This window comes from Cariama cristata, unplaced genomic scaffold (genome assembly GCF_000690535.1).
Source record: "Cariama cristata isolate BGI_N322 unplaced genomic scaffold, ASM69053v1 scaffold10369, whole genome shotgun sequence".
In the NCBI taxonomy this organism is placed as follows: Eukaryota; Metazoa; Chordata; class Aves; order Cariamiformes; family Cariamidae; genus Cariama; species Cariama cristata.
The window spans coordinates 21276-43766 of record NW_009635249.1 but is presented as its reverse complement, the minus strand read 5'-3'; the positions used below and the strand labels follow the sequence as shown (position 1 = coordinate 43766).

The 22491-nt window shown below is 38.4% G+C and overlaps 1 protein-coding gene across 1 annotated transcript in view; it reads right to left on the bottom strand.

Annotated features, from left to right (window-relative positions):
• The window catches only part of TENM3 (teneurin transmembrane protein 3), a 97291-nt gene that overhangs the window by 70620 nt on the left and 4180 nt on the right, over positions 1-22491 (bottom strand). The window contains exons 2-7 of the mRNA XM_009707460.1: positions 19747-19961; positions 12926-13136; positions 12320-12421; positions 11965-12159; positions 10428-10628; positions 7292-7477 (exon numbers count right to left, since the gene is read on the bottom strand). Coding sequence (XP_009705762.1) covers positions 7292-7477; positions 10428-10628; positions 11965-12159; positions 12320-12421; positions 12926-13136; positions 19747-19961 — 1110 coding nt within the window. The remainder of the gene's footprint in view (positions 1-7291; positions 7478-10427; positions 10629-11964; positions 12160-12319; positions 12422-12925; positions 13137-19746; positions 19962-22491) is intronic.

The following is a 22491-nucleotide window of genomic DNA, read 5'->3' as shown; positions in this document are numbered from 1 at the left end:
CGGTTGCATCAAGAACTGCATGGAAGATAAATTCGGCTTGAAAACATATTAGGGGATGGAATGGGATGGGAAGCATTATTCTTTCCATCTTTCTTCCTGACTGGAAGTACTTTCAGAATGTGTCTGACCAGCATGCAACTATACAACGTACAAAAGCACTTACTTTACGGCCACTTCAGCTCAAGTAAGCTTTGCCACACGCTTTAAAATTCTTCACATCTCAGAGGATTCTGCTGTTTTCTGAAAAATGTGCCTAACTTGAACTTCACATGTGGTCCGCATTTAAATGCAAATCAACCAATTAGCAATTTAAAGTATGCTAACAGATAATTTGTATTTGAGATACTTGGTCTTGAAATGTGTTAAGGCCTGACCAATAATTCACTTTTTTTCACAGCTTCAGATACGCATACACTATCTTAAATTTACCTGATAATTGAATATTTTTATAGCTACCAAACATATAAATATTTTGCATATTTAAGGTTTGGCCTGGCAAATTAATAATATGCCCTTCAGGCACAGGCAAGATCAAAAACATGTTTGTTCTAAATTTCATGAAATCTTTTTAAACTGTGGTTTTCAGTCTTCTGGGCTCAAAGAAAGTAATCTTCTCTTTTTCATGGAGTTTTTACACTGAGGGTACAGGTATAAATATTGTGGTGAACTCTCAACTCCAATGTAGTCAGGTGTTTTGAAAGTAGGATTTCATTCACAATATTGTGGTGAACTAATTGATATTTGATATAATTAGTTTTGAATCTCTGGCTGATTTTATCTGAGAATAAACTGAATGTCAAAGGTCATACCTTCATTCAGATACAATCTTACTTTTAAGATGAAATGTGTACTGAGGTGTAACTCCATGAACTGAAAACTAAGGAAAAACGTAAATTTAGGAATTTTTATAATTACAGAATATATTCATACAGCAGTAATTATTCTAATTTGAAGGACAAAAATTTCCTTCTGATCAAAATTCTAAAATCTCAAAAGAATCTTAACATTTATGAAGAATTCTTGGCATGAATGCATTAAGGTACATTAAATACCTGACACATTAGGACACTATGAAATATGAATATTCTCAGCAATTTAAACTTTGGAGAAAAGTAAACCATGCTTGCAAACTTAGCATCAGTACGAAAATGCCAGTGGTCATCATAATACCGGTTATCCATGCTGCTCTCCCTCTAACCTGCAAATGTGGAGATCAAGCAAGCCCTCAAATTGGTCCATAACTTACTTTGTCAAGCCCATACTTCAAAAATGTATAGCGTAATGATATATAGCCCTATCAAGTTTTCTATAAGCACTTCCTTTAATTAACAGGAGGAACACATTTGTCTTGACTTGCTCTCTGATCTTATAAAGAGATAAAGTGTCATTTCCCTGTGATATTTGAAATCTGTACTATAAGGAGCCCTAAGCTAAACACGTGTTGAAGAGAGCAGGTGCAGACCATGTAACTTAGTGGACGAGATTACGTCTTAGCATTCCTCAACGTTAGCATTACTTCTGAGCTTACACTGCTCACGGTCACAGAGAAAACCAGCACACAAACGCCTTCATGTTCGTCGCTAGTCAGAAAACCAGTTTAATAGCTTCACCAGGACAGAGTCTGTACTAATGGAAACACACTTACGGGAGCATGCTCTAGATGTTATTCATTTTTTTCTAATTCTGAACACCTAAACCAGATGACTTTCTTGTTTTTCTAGCTAAAATAGCTGAAACTAGAAATTTCTCGCTGAATAAATTTACCCTTGGTTTGATTGGTTCGAATGTCATCTTAGTGTCTTTTCATGCAAAGAAAAAGGTTAAAATAAATACTTTGCTGTCCATTGTTATTTTTTCTCTCAACTAAACTTCAGCGGAAATTCTTAGAAGATAAACCAATTAGATCCCAGTTCTCACTGGAATAGAAACATATGACAAGCTGTACCCTTCTACAGTGGACCACCACTGGATTTGAATTTCAGTTCTGTGTACCAGGTAAAGCAGCCTCATACAGCACTCAAAAGTCACATGAAAGTACCACGATGCTAACTTCAGCCCTCCTGAGGGATTAATATGAATGCTTAATGACATTAATCCACATTTAGATCACTTATGTTTAACGACTTGCTTTCCATGCATACATTATTATAAATATTAATTTTGGACCAAAAGATAATTGTTAAACACGATAACAATTAAACAGCTGTAACCTGTCTCATGTGTTAAGTAATGGAGCTGCAGGCAAGCTCCATAAACAGATGGTCTTACCCACCCATGCTTAATGTTAAAGACTTTTTAAAAAAGAGGTGTTGACAAATCTGAACAAGGAGGCATAGTTTTAATGCAAATTGGCCAATTTGCAATTTAGATTACTCTAAAAGTAATTTGGTCTATAGAAAAAATTAAGCTGCATTGTAAAACTGAGATGTTACACAGCACATGGATATAGTAGGTTCCCCACCAACATAATTATTTACTGATTTCATTCAGCTAACAGAGTTTAATGGAAAAGCAGCTGGAAAAGTATTCATATTTATGGGCTTCCTATGACAGTTACTTAATATACTCATGGCACATGACTGTTATATCACAAACAATAATAGACTTTCTGAAATAATATCTGTTCCGATCTCACAAAACAACTACTCAGACAGGAGAGGGTCACTGAACTCATTGCAAGTCAGGACAGAAAGGAAACAAAAACATATTCTAGCACAACTGTGTTATGAAAACTTAATTACAGAGCAAATTTTCATCCAGGCTATCACCTGGGCACCAGCTGTGCATGTGCGGTCTTGCAGCACATTGAGATGCAGGTTGAGCTTCACAAAATAATATATGGATGTTCACCTCAGCCCCATTAATGTCACTCCCAGACCAAATAAACAATTGACAGGTGATTTTCCATAGCTTTGCAGTAAACTGTTGATTTAAGCTGTCCTCATGGGGCTACAGGAAATGGCAAAACATTACATTAAAACATTTTAGCAGGGCCTGTTGGGATAGGACAAGGGATAATGGTTTTATACTAAAAGAGGGCAGATTTAGACTAGATATAAGGAAGAAATTTTTTACCATGAGGGTGGTGACACACTGGAACAGGTTGCCCAGAGAGATGGCAGATGCCCCATCCCTGGAAACATTCAAGGTCGGGCTGGACGGGTCTCTGAGCAACCTGATGGAGTTGAAGATGTCCCTGTTGACTGCAGTGGGGTTGGACTAGATGGTCTTTAAAGGTCCCTTCCAACCCAAACTATTCTATGATTCCATGATTACAATTCTTAAGAGGGAAAAGACAGTAAGCAATTGAGATTCCTTAAATTGTTTTGTATTTGAAACATACATTGCCAGTGTTTAGTTCAAAGCTGTAAGATGCTAAACAATAGCAATAAATTTCGAGTTTTGTTAATTCTTCTTAGATGCATTTCCTCACAACACTGAGGATGTACGTATCTGCTGAACTTCTTTGATATAAATGTTTGGAAGCATGTGTCCAGAGCAAAGGCAATGACTCACAAGTGTGGTCGACATCAGGTGTGGTACTGAAGTTGGAGCTACCCTGTGCCAGAGATGCATAATGGAACAGCGGATTATCAGCAACACACATCAGGTTTACCACATCAGTCAAAACAATCTTGCCCACCTTACTATACACATCCCTTCAAAAAAAGAAAAAAACCCTGCTTTACTTAGTCTATTCTGTTCTCCCTCACAAATCAAAGTATGTAAAATATATATGTATATTATTTCCCAATTCCAGTCTTGCGATCCTCAGCCTTAGGGAAACGCTGATGCTTAGCCCAGGTAAGCAGATGTCTAAATTTTTTTCTGAATAGAAAAAGCAAACCTTTGCAATCACCTATGATTGTGCTTCCCAATGTCCTGAAGTATTGAAATAAAAACAAAAAAACGGTCTCTGGAAATTCATAGCAATTAGAATTTCCTCTGGCCAAATTCCCATTTGAGTACCTTAAAGTATGCATAAAAATCAGCATAACTCAAGAAGCAATCTAGGGTTTAAAAGATATTAGACAGGAATAAAACTAAGGACTACCTTGTTTTAATTAAGGAGATAGGTTTGTTTTTTCCTCCTTTCTACCCTTTAACACATATCAACTAACAATACAAACAGTGGGCTAAGTGAAAATGGGACTGGACAGATAGTCAGCATTCAGAAATACATAAAAATTGTTAGTTGATATGTTGTATTTTTACCATTTTAAATGGCATTCATGCTTCACAAAAATACAATAATCTCTTTGATCGAATAAGTTATGGATTTAGATGATTCACTGCACATTGCAGTTAGCGCCTCTGTCATTAACGCATACATATCTACCCCATTTTGTGCATCCAGCTAGAGATCTGGTGGGCTATTCCTTTCCCAAAAAGCGAATAAAGTGCACTGCCCTTAAAATTTACAACTTCTTTGGAATACTCCTTTCCCAAAGTAGTTGTAAATTTAGGCTGTTGCACTTCATGTGACTTCCAGCTAATAGCTGCAACAAACAAATATATCCGCATTTCTAAAATACTCCACACTACCGCAGCTAAACAGTTAATGACTTTTAGAAATAAGAAGGATGTAATTGTTTATTTTTGGATGTATAAAGGGAGAGTGGGAGTCTTTCATACATGTAACACAAATTAGGTAAATATTCTGCTACCATGATGAGAGTTGTAAGTAGCATAAAATGCCAGGGTTACAAATGGAGGGTGACAATAAAAAAATGGTTTGCATGGAGAAACATTCTGATGTCCCTTGTGTTTTGAAATTTATGGCTCAGAAAGAGCTACTATCTACTTTAGGGCAGGTGAGAGGAAAGCAATTTGACTCTTCACCTGCCAAGCTGAGGAGGCAGCAGTATCTACTCCACTAAGCAGAAATACTCTTGGAAATGAGCAATAAAATGACCTGCTTTCTCCATAACACTGGAGTCCTGAAGAAAACAGCTCTAAGAAAAATAAATATAACAGCAGGCTAGAGCCCGTACCTCATTACTTGTCCTGGAGGCTGTAAGGGCAATATAAACAAATCAAACTATCTTTACAGCAGCAGCTGCAAAGCAAACACCCATTTAAAGAATAAACAGGTGGGAAGACAGACCTGCTCACTCAGTGCTGAGGAAAAACTTGTTCGTGCTTAATACGTTGGAAAAATTGTTCAAGAGCAGTTCATCCGCGTATAACTACAACCCTTGAAATACTGCCAAGGTCAGTGAGACCAACAGCAGAGCGATCTGCTGAGTAATTGCTCGTTGGCAAGTTAAAGCAGTCAAGGGAAAGGCTTTATCCTACTTGTAAAGATTTACTTTATTTTATTGTTCAGAAAGCACTTCTCTCCCCACCTCTCTACTCTCTGTCAGCATGTTTTCTGGAAGCTCCTCAAAAATGTTAACTCTACTGATTCTCCCTGGGATTCTGCAGATGCACCTTGGTTCCCTCCCCTCATATGTCTGAGCAAACTCATTAGTAAACAACAACAAAAAAATCGATTGTGATTTCTGTAAAAAATAATTCACAAATCAATTTTAGTACTTCACACCTGACTCCCTCCTACCAAATAAAACCTTGCCTCATCTTCCTGGGGCAATGATGTAGGCATCAGTTAATACAGCTGTAACAGGCCCTCCTTTTCCCTGCCCTCAAAGTTCACGTCATGGTTTCCTGTGACCACCAAGCACAGCAGGAGCTCTCTGCCTCTCAGTCAGGGCTGTAAGCTACCCAGAAACGCAGCTTGGGTTTTACCGTTTTCTAGATACTCATGCCCCAGTGATGGCTTAGCTGTGTTAACACATTTGGAGTTAGAGCCCTTCCAAAACATCCACGAAAGTTAAGATTCCCCAGCCTCTTTTCAGCTTGTGGAAAAAACAAATCACGCTATATTCACATCCATCAGCTCTACTGCTATTAGACTTACTGTCCTATTTTGTCGCTTTGGCTACATCACCTCTTTTAACTGACTCTCCTCCATCTCTCCAAACATAAAACTATGTTTTTTTTTCATTTACTGGAATTTTTTTGGACTATTCGGATTATCTGTGATTTCCCCATCACTCAAGGTAACTCTTACCTTTGTCTGACCTGTGGCTACCTCTTCCGTTGTCTATTCAATCCACCTCTAAGTGCTTAGCCATGATGCTTCTCACACTTGGGAGATGTGTCCCATAAATACCTGCAGAGCCACGTTGATACTTCTCTCACAGCCTTTGCTGAGCTTTGTGCAATGCTCCCCATATGCCTAAGTACAAGCTACTCATCTCTTACAGTCAAGACCATCGCCAGTTCCTTTGCCTGTGCTTCTTACCCGTTGTCAGGCAACAGCTTCTCTGTGTGGTTATGCCGAGACAAAAATTGTTTGGATAGGACCCTCCTCCTCTGTTACAGACCTGCAGTGTCTTGCACAAAGGGGGAGTAGTGTGGAAGGGAATTTCTTAGCACTACAGCTATACAAAACCAATACAAAAATGATAAACCTTTTGGCAACTCCTGCTCCACTTCTTCTTAATCTCCTTATTTACATGCGTAATTTCTCATGCTAGCTCATTGTCAAGGCCTGTGCAGTGGAGAGGGACATCCCGCTGTATATGGGACACATGGACTGTAAATAACTGAGTAAGAAAAGCTCCACTGATAAAGGCATAGTAATTTCCAAAGGTTTCCAGGCACTAGAACTAACTTGATTACAGAAACACAGAAGCTGTAATAAGGATGGCCTCTTCTCAATTAGCTGTATTAAACTGCTTGCATACCATTTACATGTAAGAAATTTGACGTAATTCTAAAATAGAGCATTATGTTGACAAGAAGATTATTTTGGGCAGCTAGATCATATTTATTACAAGGTGGAAGTGACATTTTTTGTAGGCAAGTCACTTTGTAGAGCTTCTTCTCCATAAAACACAAAAAAAAAAGAGAAAAGCAATAAGAAGCTTCACTTCCAAAAGACATAAAGCCATCACATAAAAATAGAAAAGCACAAATCAAACAATATATTTACAGTTTAAAATAAAAGTAACCTCCCCCTCAGCAAAAGGCAGTTAAAGGGAAAAGACTGAAAAGGAAATTCTTCTACCTCCTTTTCATGCCAAACCAGGTATGAAGAACTGATGAGCCATTATATAACCATTTCCTTTCTTAAAACATCAACCCCTTTACACAGACTGACACGTGCAAATATTCTGTTTGAAGAAACAAGCTTCAAAGTAGTATACATCTTATTCAGAGGAGGCCAGCAGAGCCAGCTGTTTGAATTTTGCAGCGAAAACAGGGTAAAGCATAGCCAGCCTACCAATGGTACAGTGCTCTCCATTCCATCCCTGGCTACATTCACACTTTCCGTCTTTACAGGTGCCATGCTCCGCGCAGCGGGGATGGCAGGCTCTCTGGTTGCAGGCTGCGCCCGTCCAGCCTTCCTCGCAGCGACATGTGCCACCCATGCACACACCGTGCGTGCCGCAGTCCGCCGAACAGATTTCTGCATTTGAGAGGAGAGAGGGGGAGAAAAGGAGGCAGAGAGTACACACGGGAGAGAGAGGGTATACATCAATTAGCAGCACTACATTTTAATTCAACATGTGAAGAATAAGAAAGGCAAAATCTTTGAAAATTAAATCAAAGGAATTCACTGTGAAAGGTATTTTCAGGTAGGACCCAACAGAATATGGAGTACAGTTTTATCTCTACGCTAATGCTCACTTCGTTATCCAGCACTTAGTGGTGCTTAAATGTCTGCAGTTCTTCTGTTAGCTCTAAGTAATTTTCAGTCATATTTTTTGTGATCACATATGTCTTAAGACTAACCTTTTGTATCTTAGATTATGTGCCACTTAGACCTACTAGAATTTACACTGTACTCCTAGTGGCTAAATGCAACATATACCTAGGTCACTGTGTTGTGAGTGAAAATCTAGTATTAATGAAAGTTCATTTTAACAAGGTTTCCCCTCCCTACCCTGCTCCTTGTTTTCTTTCAAAGTAAAAATGTGCCATTTCTGACACATTTTTTCATTATAAAGAATCAGCCTTAGTGAGACAAATTAGTACTATGCTGACATACTGACACATCTGTTAAATATAAAAGATGATTCTCTTTCATTTTCAGTAAATTTATATCAGTGACAGCTATGAACAGTCTGGTTTAAATAATAGATTGTTAAAAAAATAAATCAACATACAGCAATTTAACTTGTCATTTACATATAGTAACAGGATCTTGTAACTGATAGAATAATTGAAAAATACATTAACAGCCAAAAGTAGTCAGAGGCCAAACAACGCATGTTAAGTCTCAGCTAATACAAAATGATAATTTAGACTGCCAGATTTTGTATTTACAGTTTTGGCTCATTTAGTCAGACTCCAGCAAACTTTACTTCTGCTAAGCAGCTAACAGAAAAACAAGAGGAGATAGAACACAGCCTGAGGGACTTCTTTAGTTCCTTGGTATACATACTGGTTCACAGAAGTACTGTATTTAGTTTTTGTTTTCTTGTAAAAGATAATGAACAGTTTAGTAAAAAAGACTGAAATTATTTTCAATGGCAAAAGAAAGAAGCATTCAGCGCAAGAAAGGTTTCCAGTTTCCCACTCAACAGTGTTTTTCTATCCCCATAAAGTATAACCCGCTGCCTCAAAGTGCTGTGGAACCTTAAACACAGTATCAAGGAGCTGTGGCACTTCCCATAAGAAAAAGCCCAAAACCTGTATGGAGAAAGACAGCTGTAATTTCCCCATCATTTTTTTTTTTCTATACAGAATTTTATATCTACTTTGAACTAAATTTTTGATTAAGAGATGCAAGATGGTTTGATTAACTTCAGAGTCACAAAACGTCAACGCAGCTCCAAGAAAGAAAGGTTTATTTCTCTTCAATCTAATCAATTTTTCATTAGGGTGAAGGTGTTTATCAGCTTTTAGCACACTAGCTTTGAGCAAGGTGCGTCAATCTTTGTAATGAATTTATTAATTAGAGTTAATTTAATTGAAGTGGAATTGAAGGGCTAATTAATGGACAAACTGCTGATGAAGATAGAGGAAAGCTCTGCTGATTTCAAACCTATAAACCCCTCTGATGGAAGTAACTCATTCTTTTCTTCTTCTAACAGCTTAACAAAATGTCTATGGGTAAGAGTTACTTTTTTAGTGTACCACTCTGAAGGTCATTTTGCACAACTTCAGGAAACAGCGTGTGCATATTTTTACAAAGCTCTTTTGCAAGTTTAACACTTCTGAAATATTTAAGAAGATCAGAAATATTTTACACTATTTTAATGCCAAATCATTCCTTGAAATATAAGTAAAAGATGAAGCATAACTGATTCATCAACAATAGCGTAGAGGACACTGTGTCAAGAAACAGAGGATCCCATGTTTTGCCTAAGAACTAGAAAGGGTCTCTCACAAATAGCCATTTTTAGTGCTAGAAATGTTCAGAGAAGAATTTTTTCTTCTAAACAAATTTAACCGAAGACAACATTTTCTTCTCTCTGTCACTTCTTCTTGAATGTTTGGAACTCTGTCCTATCACTCTCGTATGCATAAACCATTATGGAATATCACAGATCCTGGTCAGGAAGTACATTTGTTTTAAAAAGATGGTTCCTCATGAAAAAGTTATATTTATTCATAAGCTGGCATAAACCCAGCTAGCCCATGTGTTCAGTTTTCATTAACAAAATCATCTGAGTTGTTAGATGAACTGTTTTAGACAAATATATGTCTCACAGTTAGGCATGATTTCTCTTTTGATATGCGGCTACCAAACAATATTCTAAAAATTTGTATTTGTCAAAAGGCTGCTGTCATACTTTATAAATATTTAGATTCTGCTCCCTGTGATAGTACTTCCAGTCATTTTCTCCTTTTGTTTCTAAGCTCAGACTATGGTTTTAACAAGCTCAGTTTCAGACTTCAAGAAATCCCTCTGCTTCTTCACTCCTACTAACTCCTTCCACCCTGGCAGCCTGCAGCCTTTCTTGAAAGCTGTTCAGGATTTATTCTTGCATTCCCTTTGCCTTCAAACTCAAACGTTGCCTGTTTTTAAAAAAAAATACCTCCAATTAGCTGGAGAGATTTTTAAAATGTGACTGTCTCAAGTTTCGCTAGTGTAGTTTTAAGTTTCTAAATAGATGTATTAGGTAAGATAATACTTAGATCCATATATCGTACAAAGAACATTCTGTACTTGCATGTGAAGTACCTGAAGTTACAAGGTGAAGGCAGTGAAAAGATACCAACAAATACACTGATTTTCAAATACTCCAAATTCATCAATTATTTTGAACTTTTGAATCAATTCATGGTTCATGCTCAAGTCAACTCAAAGACTTCCATCAGCTCAGCAGGTCCTAACACAATAATGTCATTAAAACGCAGCTCTTCAAGAGGTCATCATTTTACAAAATGCGAGTGCTTTTAACCCTTACCGTTGGAGCAATCTGGACCTGTCCAGTTGGGGTCGCAGGTGCAGGTACCACTCTCCTGAAGGTAGGTGCCGTGGCCAGAGCACTGGTCAGAGCACATTGTCTTCAGGATTTCACAGTTGTTGCCACCCCAGCCCGGGTTGCAGTGACATTCACCGTGGATGCACACTCCGTGGCTGGAGCAGGCTGGGTCCAAGCAATCCGCTGTGGGGAGGTCAGAAAGGTCCGCTTAAACTTATCATTCTTAATCAACCCCTAGATGCTCACGGCATTTTTGGGCTTAATTCACATTTTAAGACCTTGTGAAATAGGCAGCATTGCACTCATCGTAAAAGTAAACATTAGTAGGTTGAAGCTGAGAAGTTCACTTTTGTATCATTGCAATGACTGAGGAAAAGACAAAGCAGACCAAGGTATCTTGGTGCCAGCCTCCCTTCTCTGCCCTCAAGGCAAATCACTCTTTATCATCACTAGTTGCATAGCAGCAATTTTCTTTGTAAAAACATTTCGCTTCCACATCACTTTCTGGTATTGTGAAATTGGTGTGTGCACATAACTGACATCAAGATACTTCTGGGCTACCACTGAGTTAACAGAGAACCTTTCAAGGTTTGCTAATTTTTCTGAATTACAAGAAGATTGGCTTTGGGTTTTGGGCAACTGATCTCTGTTCTGCATGATCACAGTGTAGCAAGTGCTGGATTCCCTGCAGCACTCGGTATCAACTGAACCGATCCACCGCTACAGAGTTTTGACAGCTGTGTAAGACCCTCAACTTGTTTCAGAAATAAATGAGTTGCATACTGTCTATCTGTCTTAATTCACTTTAATGTGCTTTACATGACGAGATTTAATTTAGCAATTTGACTCAATAAAATGTTACACTTGTAGGGTCAATGGTCTGAAAATTTAATTCCAGAGACTTAATTGCATTACTTCGTACATGGAGATCAATAAAATCAATTTGATTGAGGAAGAAAATGGCGCTTTTTATTCCCTAAAAAAACCGGAATGGAAAATGAACTGCATTTTGCAGCACACTAGAACGAATATTGTTACGCACATCTCTGGAATACAAAAATGACACATCATTTTTCACTCTGATGCATTTGAATCAGCACTTTCCACAATGTGGTTGGTGGAAAAGACCACTAACAAATGCAATACATTAATGATTTATTCTATACCATGAAAATTGAGTAAGTCTTCCTGTATGCCAACATCTGGTTTTTGTGTGTTTTCTTCTTAGCTGACCTCAGCCAGAAAAAATAAATAAAAATGCACTGGCAAGCAAAAAGATATCACACATTGTTAAGAATTTTCCCACTGATTACTTCAGAATAAATAAAGGATAATAATTCTGTAGAATTCAGTGATACTAGTGGTTCCCAAACTTGATTTTTGGTATTCTAAAACGATTTTTCAAGAAACACCATTAGTGCGTATCATCTAGATCTAGCAAAATCAATAAGAGCTGGATGTGCCAGCTGGAAACTTGACCAACAACAGCAGGTGCTTGGGTATATATTTACTCATTTACCTTCTTCACAATTTTCTCCTTTGAATCCGGAGTTGCAGGCACAAGATCCCATGATGCAAATGCCCTGGCCCCCGCACTGAGGATCAATGCACTGAGTTGTAGGCACATCACACTCGGTGCCCTTCCAGCCGCTGTAACACAGGCAGCGTCCTTTGGAGTACTGCCCATTGCCACTACACAGCACCGGGCAGGCTGCTGTGGAATAAAACACAGCAGAAAAATTAAAACCAAGTTATTCACTAAAGCTTTATAAAGAAGAACATCTAAGAAGCAAGACACACGCCAGTTCCTTTCCTGATGCATTTGTCTTCATGCTTGCTTAAACTGACTCAAGAAAAGCATTGGGTTGATTTACCTCTCGAACAATCGGGGCCCAGAAACCCAGGAAAACAATGGCAGGATCCAGAAACACATTCGCCGTTACCATGGCAATTTCGGGGGCATTCCACCACAGACTCTAAAGGGAAAAAAAGGAAGATAATTCACAGATGCCCACTGCATGAAGTACCTATCATTTGAGCCACTAGTAACTGACAGCACGCTCTTGCTCCACGAGAAGTGTTTACGTTTGGTTTGTTTGAAGAGCAGGAATTGCTGTGACTTTCTATTGGTGATGCCTCTAGTATCTTAGGACATTACATTCCAACAAAAAGGCTAAAATTATAATGGTAAAACCGTATGAACTCCATACTTAAAATCCAGCCCTGTGCTGTTTAACAAATACTTCAAAGCAGCGTCCTCCTTTCAAGCAATGTTTTACATGAAGGTACACTCCTTATGCCTTAGACCAAGTAATTAAAATATATATTCTGCTTTTTATTCTGAGCAGCAAAAGAAACACTATGAATGGAAAACGTGTGAAAAGACGACAGATCATTTAACTACGAAAACCCATATCCACATTCCTAAAAAACCTGACCAGAGCCGAGTGTTCGGTAAGAGCTTTGAAGATTATGCTTACCTATAATTATGGTATTAAAAGACACCTGCTCTGCATTTTTCCCATCATTATAAAAGGCCAGGTGCCAGATGCCAGAATCCAAATACTGGATAAAACCTGCCTCGTGGAGACTGACAGATCTTGCCTGCCGCCCCGCTCGCTCAGATTCCAGCAGGTTGCGTTGCTCCCTCGCAATGAGCCGGCTGCCATCCAGGAGCTCCACAAAGTCATACTGCAGGGAGGAAAAAACAGGAGCTTGACAAGACACGGGATGACCCACGGCACCGCCAGCTTCCCCACAATGTCCTGACAATACGCTTGTATTTTGACCAAGAGTTTCCTTTTGGAGCAGGGAAGCAGGAGCTGAAACCACCCTTGCTTATTTCTTTGTTGCTAATTTCTAAATTCTAAGTTGCTAATTTCTAAAATTACCAACTAGTCCTCGTGCTTATTAGAGTGGCTTTTTTGGTGACAAGTGGCCGATAAACCTATTACATGTATCAGGGGGAAGAAAACATCAACCGAAATGAGTCTGCAGTCATGACTGTCACCTGAATTACAGGTGAGAGCTAACTTTCAAAGTGTATTATATGCATATGGGTTAATAATAATATCCTACACCAATAATCTACTTCGCTTTTCCTTCAGTTTCAGATGAAGGATTAAACTGCTCAATCCCTCTTCTGGACAGTCTGGAGTTCTGGAGGAAGGAGAGCAAGAGCTTTACTTCCTACCACAGAAGTCCAAAAGAGGAGATGGAAAGTGTAAAACATTGCAACTGTTGAAAATGACAAACCAACAAAAAATATGGTACCTCAGGTCAACGGACAGCACATTACTGTTCTGTTAACAACCATCAGTGGGGCTTGGAAAAATGTAGCAGCATCTCATCTGATACAAGCAGCAAACTCACAGCACATGTTAATCTTAATCAGGGCTAAGGGCACCTGCAGGGCTAAATCTGCTCCAGGCCCTGCACTGATGTACGCTATCTGGGAGTCTGCTCTCATGGCTTGAAAGACGTCTTCTGCACGTTTACCGTGGAAAGATCAATGTGTATATAGCGAAATTAAACAGGTAGGAAAATTAAAGAGCATTCATGTTTGTGGTAGAAAGTCTCTGTTTTTCCTGCTGAGTCTGTTCACAGTTTCACTTTTACTCTGACACATGTTTATTGTATGAAGTGAACTGTAACGCATAAACCTTCAATCTTCCCATACGTTGGAGATACCTCTCAAATGGAATTACATCCAGGGTCTATTAAAGTAAAGGCCAGGATGTGAAAGCACTGATGCACCTGAGCGAGGATAACATCAGTTACCAGGACCAGAGAATCAGTGGTTTTACACCCCGACTTGTGACCTTCAGAAACTGCTCCCAGGACAAAAGAAAACGTGATAGCCTTTGTCCCGGAACAAGGGTTTAAGTACTTATGTTCTCTTCTTGAAATTGCAGGCCAAAATTCACTGCTATTCTAAGAATGTTCTTCCCCAGTAATCAGAATTATCTTCCGACCAGTCAGGATGGGAAGGAAATGCATAGTTAATATGCCTCTATCAACACCTGAGACACTTTTCCGGCTATGACTGAACCAGCAGAATAGAACATAACGTGATTAGGATGTGCAGAACCCAGTACCTCAGTATGCTGTCACTTTGTACGTGCTGCACCACATGAAAATGAATGCAACTGTTTTGGGAGAGCACCAATTATTCAAAACCACTCAACATTCTCATTTGTCAGAGAATTAAATATTTATCTTATTTTGTGAGAGAGAGAAAAACAATTTTAGTTGGGTTTTTTTTTCCCTCCTACCTGACTCCAGAACACTTCTTTCTGGTTGTGTTTTTCACTAACATTTTAAAAAAGAGAAAGCTCGGGGAGTTTCAAGTTTTAACAAGTCATTTATGGACATTAGGAACGACCTTGTAATTTGTACATTGCAGAGGATCATTTTTTTTTGTATGAGGACAATTTCAGATTAAAACTGTATTTTTGAAACAGGAACAAGTGATTACACTACCTGATTGACCACTAAAGGCTGACAAGCATCATACAATTAATGACACTGAATTTGTAATGTAATAAGGACATATGCTGTTACCAGAACACCATTTTAGACTACATTTTAAAAGCCATACAAAGGGGAATTTACTGTTCATTCTGTCCCCCAGCAAAAAGCAATAATTGATCTTAACCCTTTTAAAGGCTGTTATTTTATATTTAGGACACGATAACAGAAACAGCCTGGAAAAACAATTATCTTCATAAGCAAAAAACATACCAATTTTATTTTCCTCCTCTGAGGATAAATTAATTACCTTTATATTGAGTCAAAATGCACTGATTTGCCCTACCATTCCATTTAGTTTTGCTTTAAACCAAAGTCCTTTTTTTTATTCTTAAAGTCTCTTTAAATAAACATATTGATTCTCTGGCTGCAATGGAACTGACATTTTTAGAAAGTGTCACAAAGACTTTCAGGCTCGCATTGATTGGGTTTTGAATGGACAGCCACCGTCAATTATTTCTGGTTGATTTATTTATGATTCCCCAGAAAAAGAGAACTATGCATCTCGGATCAGTCTGTGACACACACATAGTGACTGTGCTTGAGACTGATTTTGGTACCTAAAGAGAATACAGAAATACAACCAAAAATTCTCTCTCGATTATAATACATCAAATCATTTCCTACATGCTATATCCCTATTATTTTGAATTATGGGACAGATTCAGAGTTAAATTTGCTGCATTCTGTTCTTATTTTATGATGAAATGCTAAGCAACTGATAGGAGTGCTTTAGATACAGCTGATCCTGTTCCAAGATGAGGGTGTAAACTAAAAGACTTCCTGAGATCTCTCCCAAGCTCATTTCTATCATACTTTCATCGTGTCCCTTGCAGTGGTAGAATAATTGGCATCAGAGGTTGTATAGCTATGGAAAGATGAGACTCCAGTTTCCTCTTACTCACTGTCTGGTTTTAACTGGATACAAAAAAGAGGTGGATAAACGGGCAAAGGGTCTGGGAGAGAAGTGGGGAACAAAGTGGCAAATGTAATACGGAAGTTTTGCATTACAGCCATAGGTGACATGGAGGGAAAGCAGACGTTCAGAGAAACACTGAAGCTGTACGGAGGGAGCTAAAGGAGGTGTGTGTTTACACATGTAGGGTATCATAGGCATATGAGCAAAGATATTGGAGGGGGACAGCTGGTAAGGAAACTTTACAAATGCTGGCAGAGTGCAGGTAGTAGTCAGTTCTCTATTATTTAACATAAGATCTGATGATTCAAATACTGACGTTTGAGAAACAAGCAGCAGTTGCTCATTTGCATAAATTTTGTTATTAGCACTTGTCACTCTGTGACTAGGAGATAAGGGCAGATAGCATTCAAGAGACGCAGACATGAAGTGATATATATGGGTGAGATCCTACTTTTCAAAGTCCCCGTGAAACAACCCTAGCTTTACACATCCAGAGATGGGCTCCAAGCCAACTTTTATCATTTTGGGATGAGATCTTGGAGCTATGGTAGACAGATCTACAGAAATATTCTATGATTAAAAAAAAAAGCCAACATCATTAAGGCAGTGTATGAAACCGTCATAGTTAAATGTCTGCGACGTTCTGTGCTGTTCTGGTCTCAACTCGAAAAGGCTACAGTAAAACTGGAGAACATTCAGAAAAGGACAAGGAAGATCAAAGGACTGAAGTAGCTTTCATACAAAGAATGATGAAACAGACTGGAAAAAATACAACTCATTGAGGACACTAGAGATCTACAATCAAGGGTGGCATGGAGAAGAAATTGGTGAGAAACTCTCCATGGCCTCTTCCAAAACACTACCAACAGGGTGTCAAACTAAAACTACCAGGAGGCTGCCTCAAAACACAGAGAAGTATAGTGTGAGATGTGTAGTTAAGCCGTGAAACTCCTTGCTGCAAATGTCATGGATGCTAAAAGCTTCCACAGGTTCAAAGGTGACTAGCAACTTCACAGGAAAAAAGAATCTGTCAAAGGTTGTAAAATACAAAGACAGCACCTTTGACTCAGGAAGTCCTTTGGCCTTAAAACATTGGAGGCCAGGAGTGGATTGTAGGAAGAATAACTACAAGTTTGTCATGTTGCTGTATTAATCGTTACGTATCTGCTAATGGCCACCATCACAGACAGAATGCTGGGCTAGATGGGCCTTTGATCAGACCCAGCGTGGAGATTCATGTGTTTTTCTAACTCCTGTGACACTTGGAACTATACAACTAAGCTGCCTTGTCCTATGGAAGGATGCGCTGAAGCCCAGAACAAGCTGTTTGTCGGCCCCTGCCAGCTATGCCTGGCTTGCAGTTAAAAACTTGTGTCAGTACAAGCCATAAGGGTTAGGGGAAATAAGACAACAGTAAACAGATTTATGCTTGCAAACTCCTCAATGGTCTATTTCATCAGACGTCCTTTTGCCTAAATACCTTATTTCGTTTATATAAGCTACTTTGGTAAAATACATATTTTACCAGTACAAGTTGCGTCTTCATCAAAAGTCCTGTCATTAGGATTTTGTTGCAGAAAGGCCTAAACTGTTGAGAAATATTTTACTCCATTTTTCTTCCGCCATGTGCAGGAGCACAGTCACAAAAAAACCCCAATCACTCACTGGAACTGCATTTTTAGGAGATTACATACATGCTTTATTTCAGGCACCCAAACCAGACATCATTGGGTTCAAGGCCATATAAACATTCTGATAACCCTGCACCCTTGGGAATCTTCAGCAGCCCTAGAAGTTCACTAGGGCACTGATAAGTAAGCATGTCTAATTTTTCAAGGTATCAAGTGTCAGTCAAATTGTTTGTAAAAAATACACTAATTATATACCAGGCAAAAATAGGACAAGAGAGCTTGACCTATATCCTGGGAACAATATATCCAAAATGTCACAGAAACTACAGAAGATACAGTAGCAGGATTCGCATATGATTCTTCCTGTTGTATCACACTTAAACATGAATAAGCACTTGGGCAGCTTTTTTTGGAAAGGCGTCTGTGTAACACAGATGATGGGGAACAGATTCAGCTACCTCCCTTTCCCAAGTTTTTGGATAAAGGGCACCCCTATTTCCATCTTTTGCCAGGATAAGAAATCAAGGGAGGATCATTTTTCATAGATGTATCTACTTGTATAACATCTCATATCAATGCATAATCCAGATCAGCTTCTTGTTTTATTCATTCTTGCCACATATGTATTCCCCTAGCTCCTGCTATTATTGTTATCATTGAGATGGCATTTGTATTCCAAAGCCCTATTTCCAATGGCTGATAACTTTCTGAATCAATTTTCTTTGAGCTAGAATTTCTTGTGCTTGTTGTCAGCCTGAGGGTGGGTATTCATATGTGAAAGTCTGAAGAAAATCCATTTAATCATTTTTATGAGGATCAAATTTTTAAATAAACATAAGCGCATTTTCAGTGTTCAGTAAATTGTTTGTAGTTTAATGGAAACTAAACTAAAAAATAATGTTAACGTAACATTCTGTGATTTTAGCTGCATGAAACTCCTTTGCTGACCCGACTCCTTCCTCTGTGGTTTGCGACTGCTAAATAGGTGATATAATTAGCAATGTTTCCATGTTCTAGGTCTTTTAAAAGTTAAGCCTGAAGAAAAAACAAAATAAATTTAAATAGTGCAGTAGCATGCAAATCAAAATTAAAAAAAAAGTGGGATTAAAATAAAATATTTGAATTTTGCAGTTATGAATTTGCTGCTGCAACTGCCTATCAGGCATAATCGGTCAAGTTTCATTCCAATTATACCATCAGGTTGCTATACTTAGTTTTGTGTCCAGGGCAAATGCATACACTTCAACAAAAAATAAAAATCAGTAAGACGTTATGTAATTCTCTAAATGGGCTAGAAGAACATGAGCTCAGCTCCCTGCTCAGGTGGAAAAATGGTTTAGAGCCAGCACTTGGACAAATATTGAGCTGAAAGAAATCTAAACTTGGAGGGTCTTAAATCTTAAAAATAAAATCTGAATACAATTGATTCTAAAACACTGTCTCAGACAATAATCCTCCCTTTCTCCTGCCAATTCAGAAGACTATTCATTCTTTTATACTTTAACTTTTCTATAACTATGGATAAAAAGTCTTTCTTTGATACTAGGCAAAGGCATGACCATATGCAATAAAAAATGTCATTAGAAACCTTCTGAGGATTAGAGCAGAATAAATCCTCTGGGACACTTCAGAACAAAGTTTCAAGACACTAGATGTCTAGTGAAGACTGACACTTTTACAACCCCAGTTCACTGTATCTTCATAGACACAGATTATCTATTTTTTCTTTTCTGTGTTTGTTTAGTGAGACACCAAGCTGTAAATACTGTAGCATTTGCTTGTAGAACAAACTGAAACTTCCTTAAAAAACCGTTGTCTTCTTGCTTGGAAATTTGGCTAATGTGGTCTTTGCCACATGTGTAGTCATAAGATGCTGTATTAGTTTGCTTAGGTTTTTAAAGATATGTCTATATACCACAGAAGAAAAAAAGTACCTTTAAATTCTGCATGAAACAACTCCGTATCTAAAGCATCATCATTGCTCATGGCATTCAGAACAGTTCATAAATAAGAATAACCTCCCCTCCCCCTACTTTAGACCTCATCACTTACAGTATTATAAATGTTTTGGACATCACATGAGATCAATAAAGCGTAAAAAGTAAATATAAAAATCAGCAAAATGGAAAAATATGTAATCTTGAGAAGGAAAAAAGATACAAGACATACAAGCTCACAGTTTTCAATAATGTGTCCTACTTTCATTGCAATCAGTTCTCACCTGAGTGTGTGAAGGTGGTAAACCTTTTCGGCCATATACTCCAATCAATGCATCTTTCTGAAGGGATATATTGAATTTCAGAAATTGTGGCTGATCAATGAAGAGCTGGGATCTCCAAAAAATCCCAGGAGGAACTTCTTGTATCGCTCTTCGGCCTATATCAAGTTCTCCAGAATCTATAGTGTTGTTTTCTTGTGCAAATCCCCCTAATTTTCCTGATGGGTTAGAATAATAAGAGATCAAAAATTAGTATTCCTTTCTTGCTTTCAATCATCCTTCATATAAATTGTCAAATATTTAGAATCACCTCAGATAAAATATTACCTGACAACCTTTCTGAATATAAGATCCCAGGGAATTCACTGATTTGAAAATAAAAACGCAATGATACCATAAATACCTACCAAGTAAAAATACTAAGCACTAGCATTACAGAAACTTTTTTAAGATCTACATGAAACAATTCATTTTTTCCCCAAGTATTTTAACAAGGGGTTTCCACCATAAAGCGTCACACTAAAAAAATTTAAGGTAAAGGGAAATGCAGCATATAGATTTTAAGAATAACAGATACAACATAAGCAGGCAAGAGAACTAATATACAGTCTTTTCTACATTAAATATCAGAGTATTTATACAGTATTAACAATGTCTATAGCTCTGGTTTCCTGGTTTTTGTTTTTGCGTCCCATGTTCCCCCCCCTGCGCCGGCAATATTTCTTGCTCTGTTGTGCCTATGTCCTTATGCCATCACTCCCCACAATGCCTACATCCTCTGCACTCCTTAGCCTCAGCCCCAAGCTTGTTATCACCTCCTTAGCGACACTGTCTCCTGAATAAAATGTATAATAGCATGTCAAAGTCTGGTACTTTCACTATTTTCTGTATCATGAATATGCATTTATCCTGGAGGCCAATTACTAGGAATAAGAACATAGCACTGAAGGGCATTAACGATTTTTCTCTATAAAGCATTTGTGCAACTATCAGTTAGCCTTAGGAGGCCAGTGATGATGCCTCGGAAACACCCAGAGGAAGCAAAGAAGATGCTAACATGCAAAAGACACATGATGTCAAATGCTAACACCAAAAAACGGGACTACTGGTTGTGGCATTAAAAAAGAAGAAAATGCACTAAAGTCATAAACTTTAAATATGAACAACAAACTTCTTGTTCAAGCGGGTAAGTCCAAGCAACGGAGACACTGCAGCTCGAGTAGAGAACAATGTCATCCAATCTGCAAGGCTCTGTGCCATCCTGGTGAAGCATCATCAAATAAATGAAAGGGATAAAACTATCCCAGCCCAAGCTGATGACCCTGCAACGCTCAGGGCTGGAAGCTATGGAGAGCACAGGTCTGTGATAGCTCTGAGAACTCCACATTGCCCCTGGCTGTACCACACAGGGACATGCTAAATCTGGCAAGGATTACAAACCTTTCTCGAAGCTCATCAGCAAACAAATTGTGGTTTAGTTGTGGCGGTGTCTTCTAACTCCCAGATTCGTAGGAAACAGAATTGCTATGACTGGTGCACTAAAGAAGTGGTTTGCACAAACCGTCACCTCCCAGCTTTAAAATCTGCGATGGTTTAGATGAGTTTGCATCAAGTCTGTTTGAGGCCAAAGACTCAGATCTGATGTTCAGGCACTAACTCCATGCCGTACAGCTGGACATGGGCAGTCTTGTAAGCTGGTGCCAGGGTCAAAGCCTACTTTGATCTGACGGAATCAGCGCTGTCAAATCTAGACTAAGATGCAAAGATGTGTGTAAGAACTAGCTTACCAACACATGACAACCCTGGAGTAACCAAGTAATGCCATGTTTAAGCAGCTGGCACATCAAGGTGAACCTTGAGTGAAGCAATATGAAGAAAAATGGAACTGTAGTTACAATCTTACAGTCTGCCGGGTTTTTACGAATTCATACTCTTTTTTCAGCAGCTAGACTACTATAAAGATTGAACTAAACCCATCTGAATGCGGTAAGCATGTTCAAGTGACGCTGACTGGTTTGTGTACAAGTGTTCTGAAGAACTGACAATGCTCTGTTGCTGCCCTGTTGTTCAAATTCTACATTATTCATCATTTGATGGAACAAACTGACACAACCTTTTTGCAAACATTTAGACTTTAAAAAACTAGATTAAAATCTGAAATGCCAGGTGAGGTCACAGATTGATCCTCACCATTTTTTGCGCATCCAAGATGAACAGAGACTGCTGCTGAATTAAACAGGTGCACAAGCACTATTGAGAGGCCTTGAGTAGGGGCTTGTATCATCATCAGAGATGTGCCACAATGGTGTTGCAGTCACCGACAATGTCTCACTTACAGGATGATCATATTGATCAGTGTTCTGCTGAGAACAGACAGTGAAATATCTGATCTTGGAGAAACCATTTCTTTTACGCTTCTCAGGATGAGTCTGATGCTTTTCTACCTTTGGACTTAACCTTTCACAATATTCATATGTTATTCTAGAAGATGGATCTGTATTGACTATTTTGGTTCATTTAAGCATTTGTTTCTTACAACTTCTTTCAAATTTAAGCATCTTGTGTTGTATAAATTCACACACTGATGACTGGTAATCACTAAACAATAAACACTTGTTTGCAGTATTGATCTGCAGCTTCCCCTATTTCTACATCTCAAATGAAAAACAACTACCTCTTACTACTGAAAAGATGAATTAGACAGCTTAAGCAGGTGCACTTTATTTAACATGTTGACCAACTTGCCAG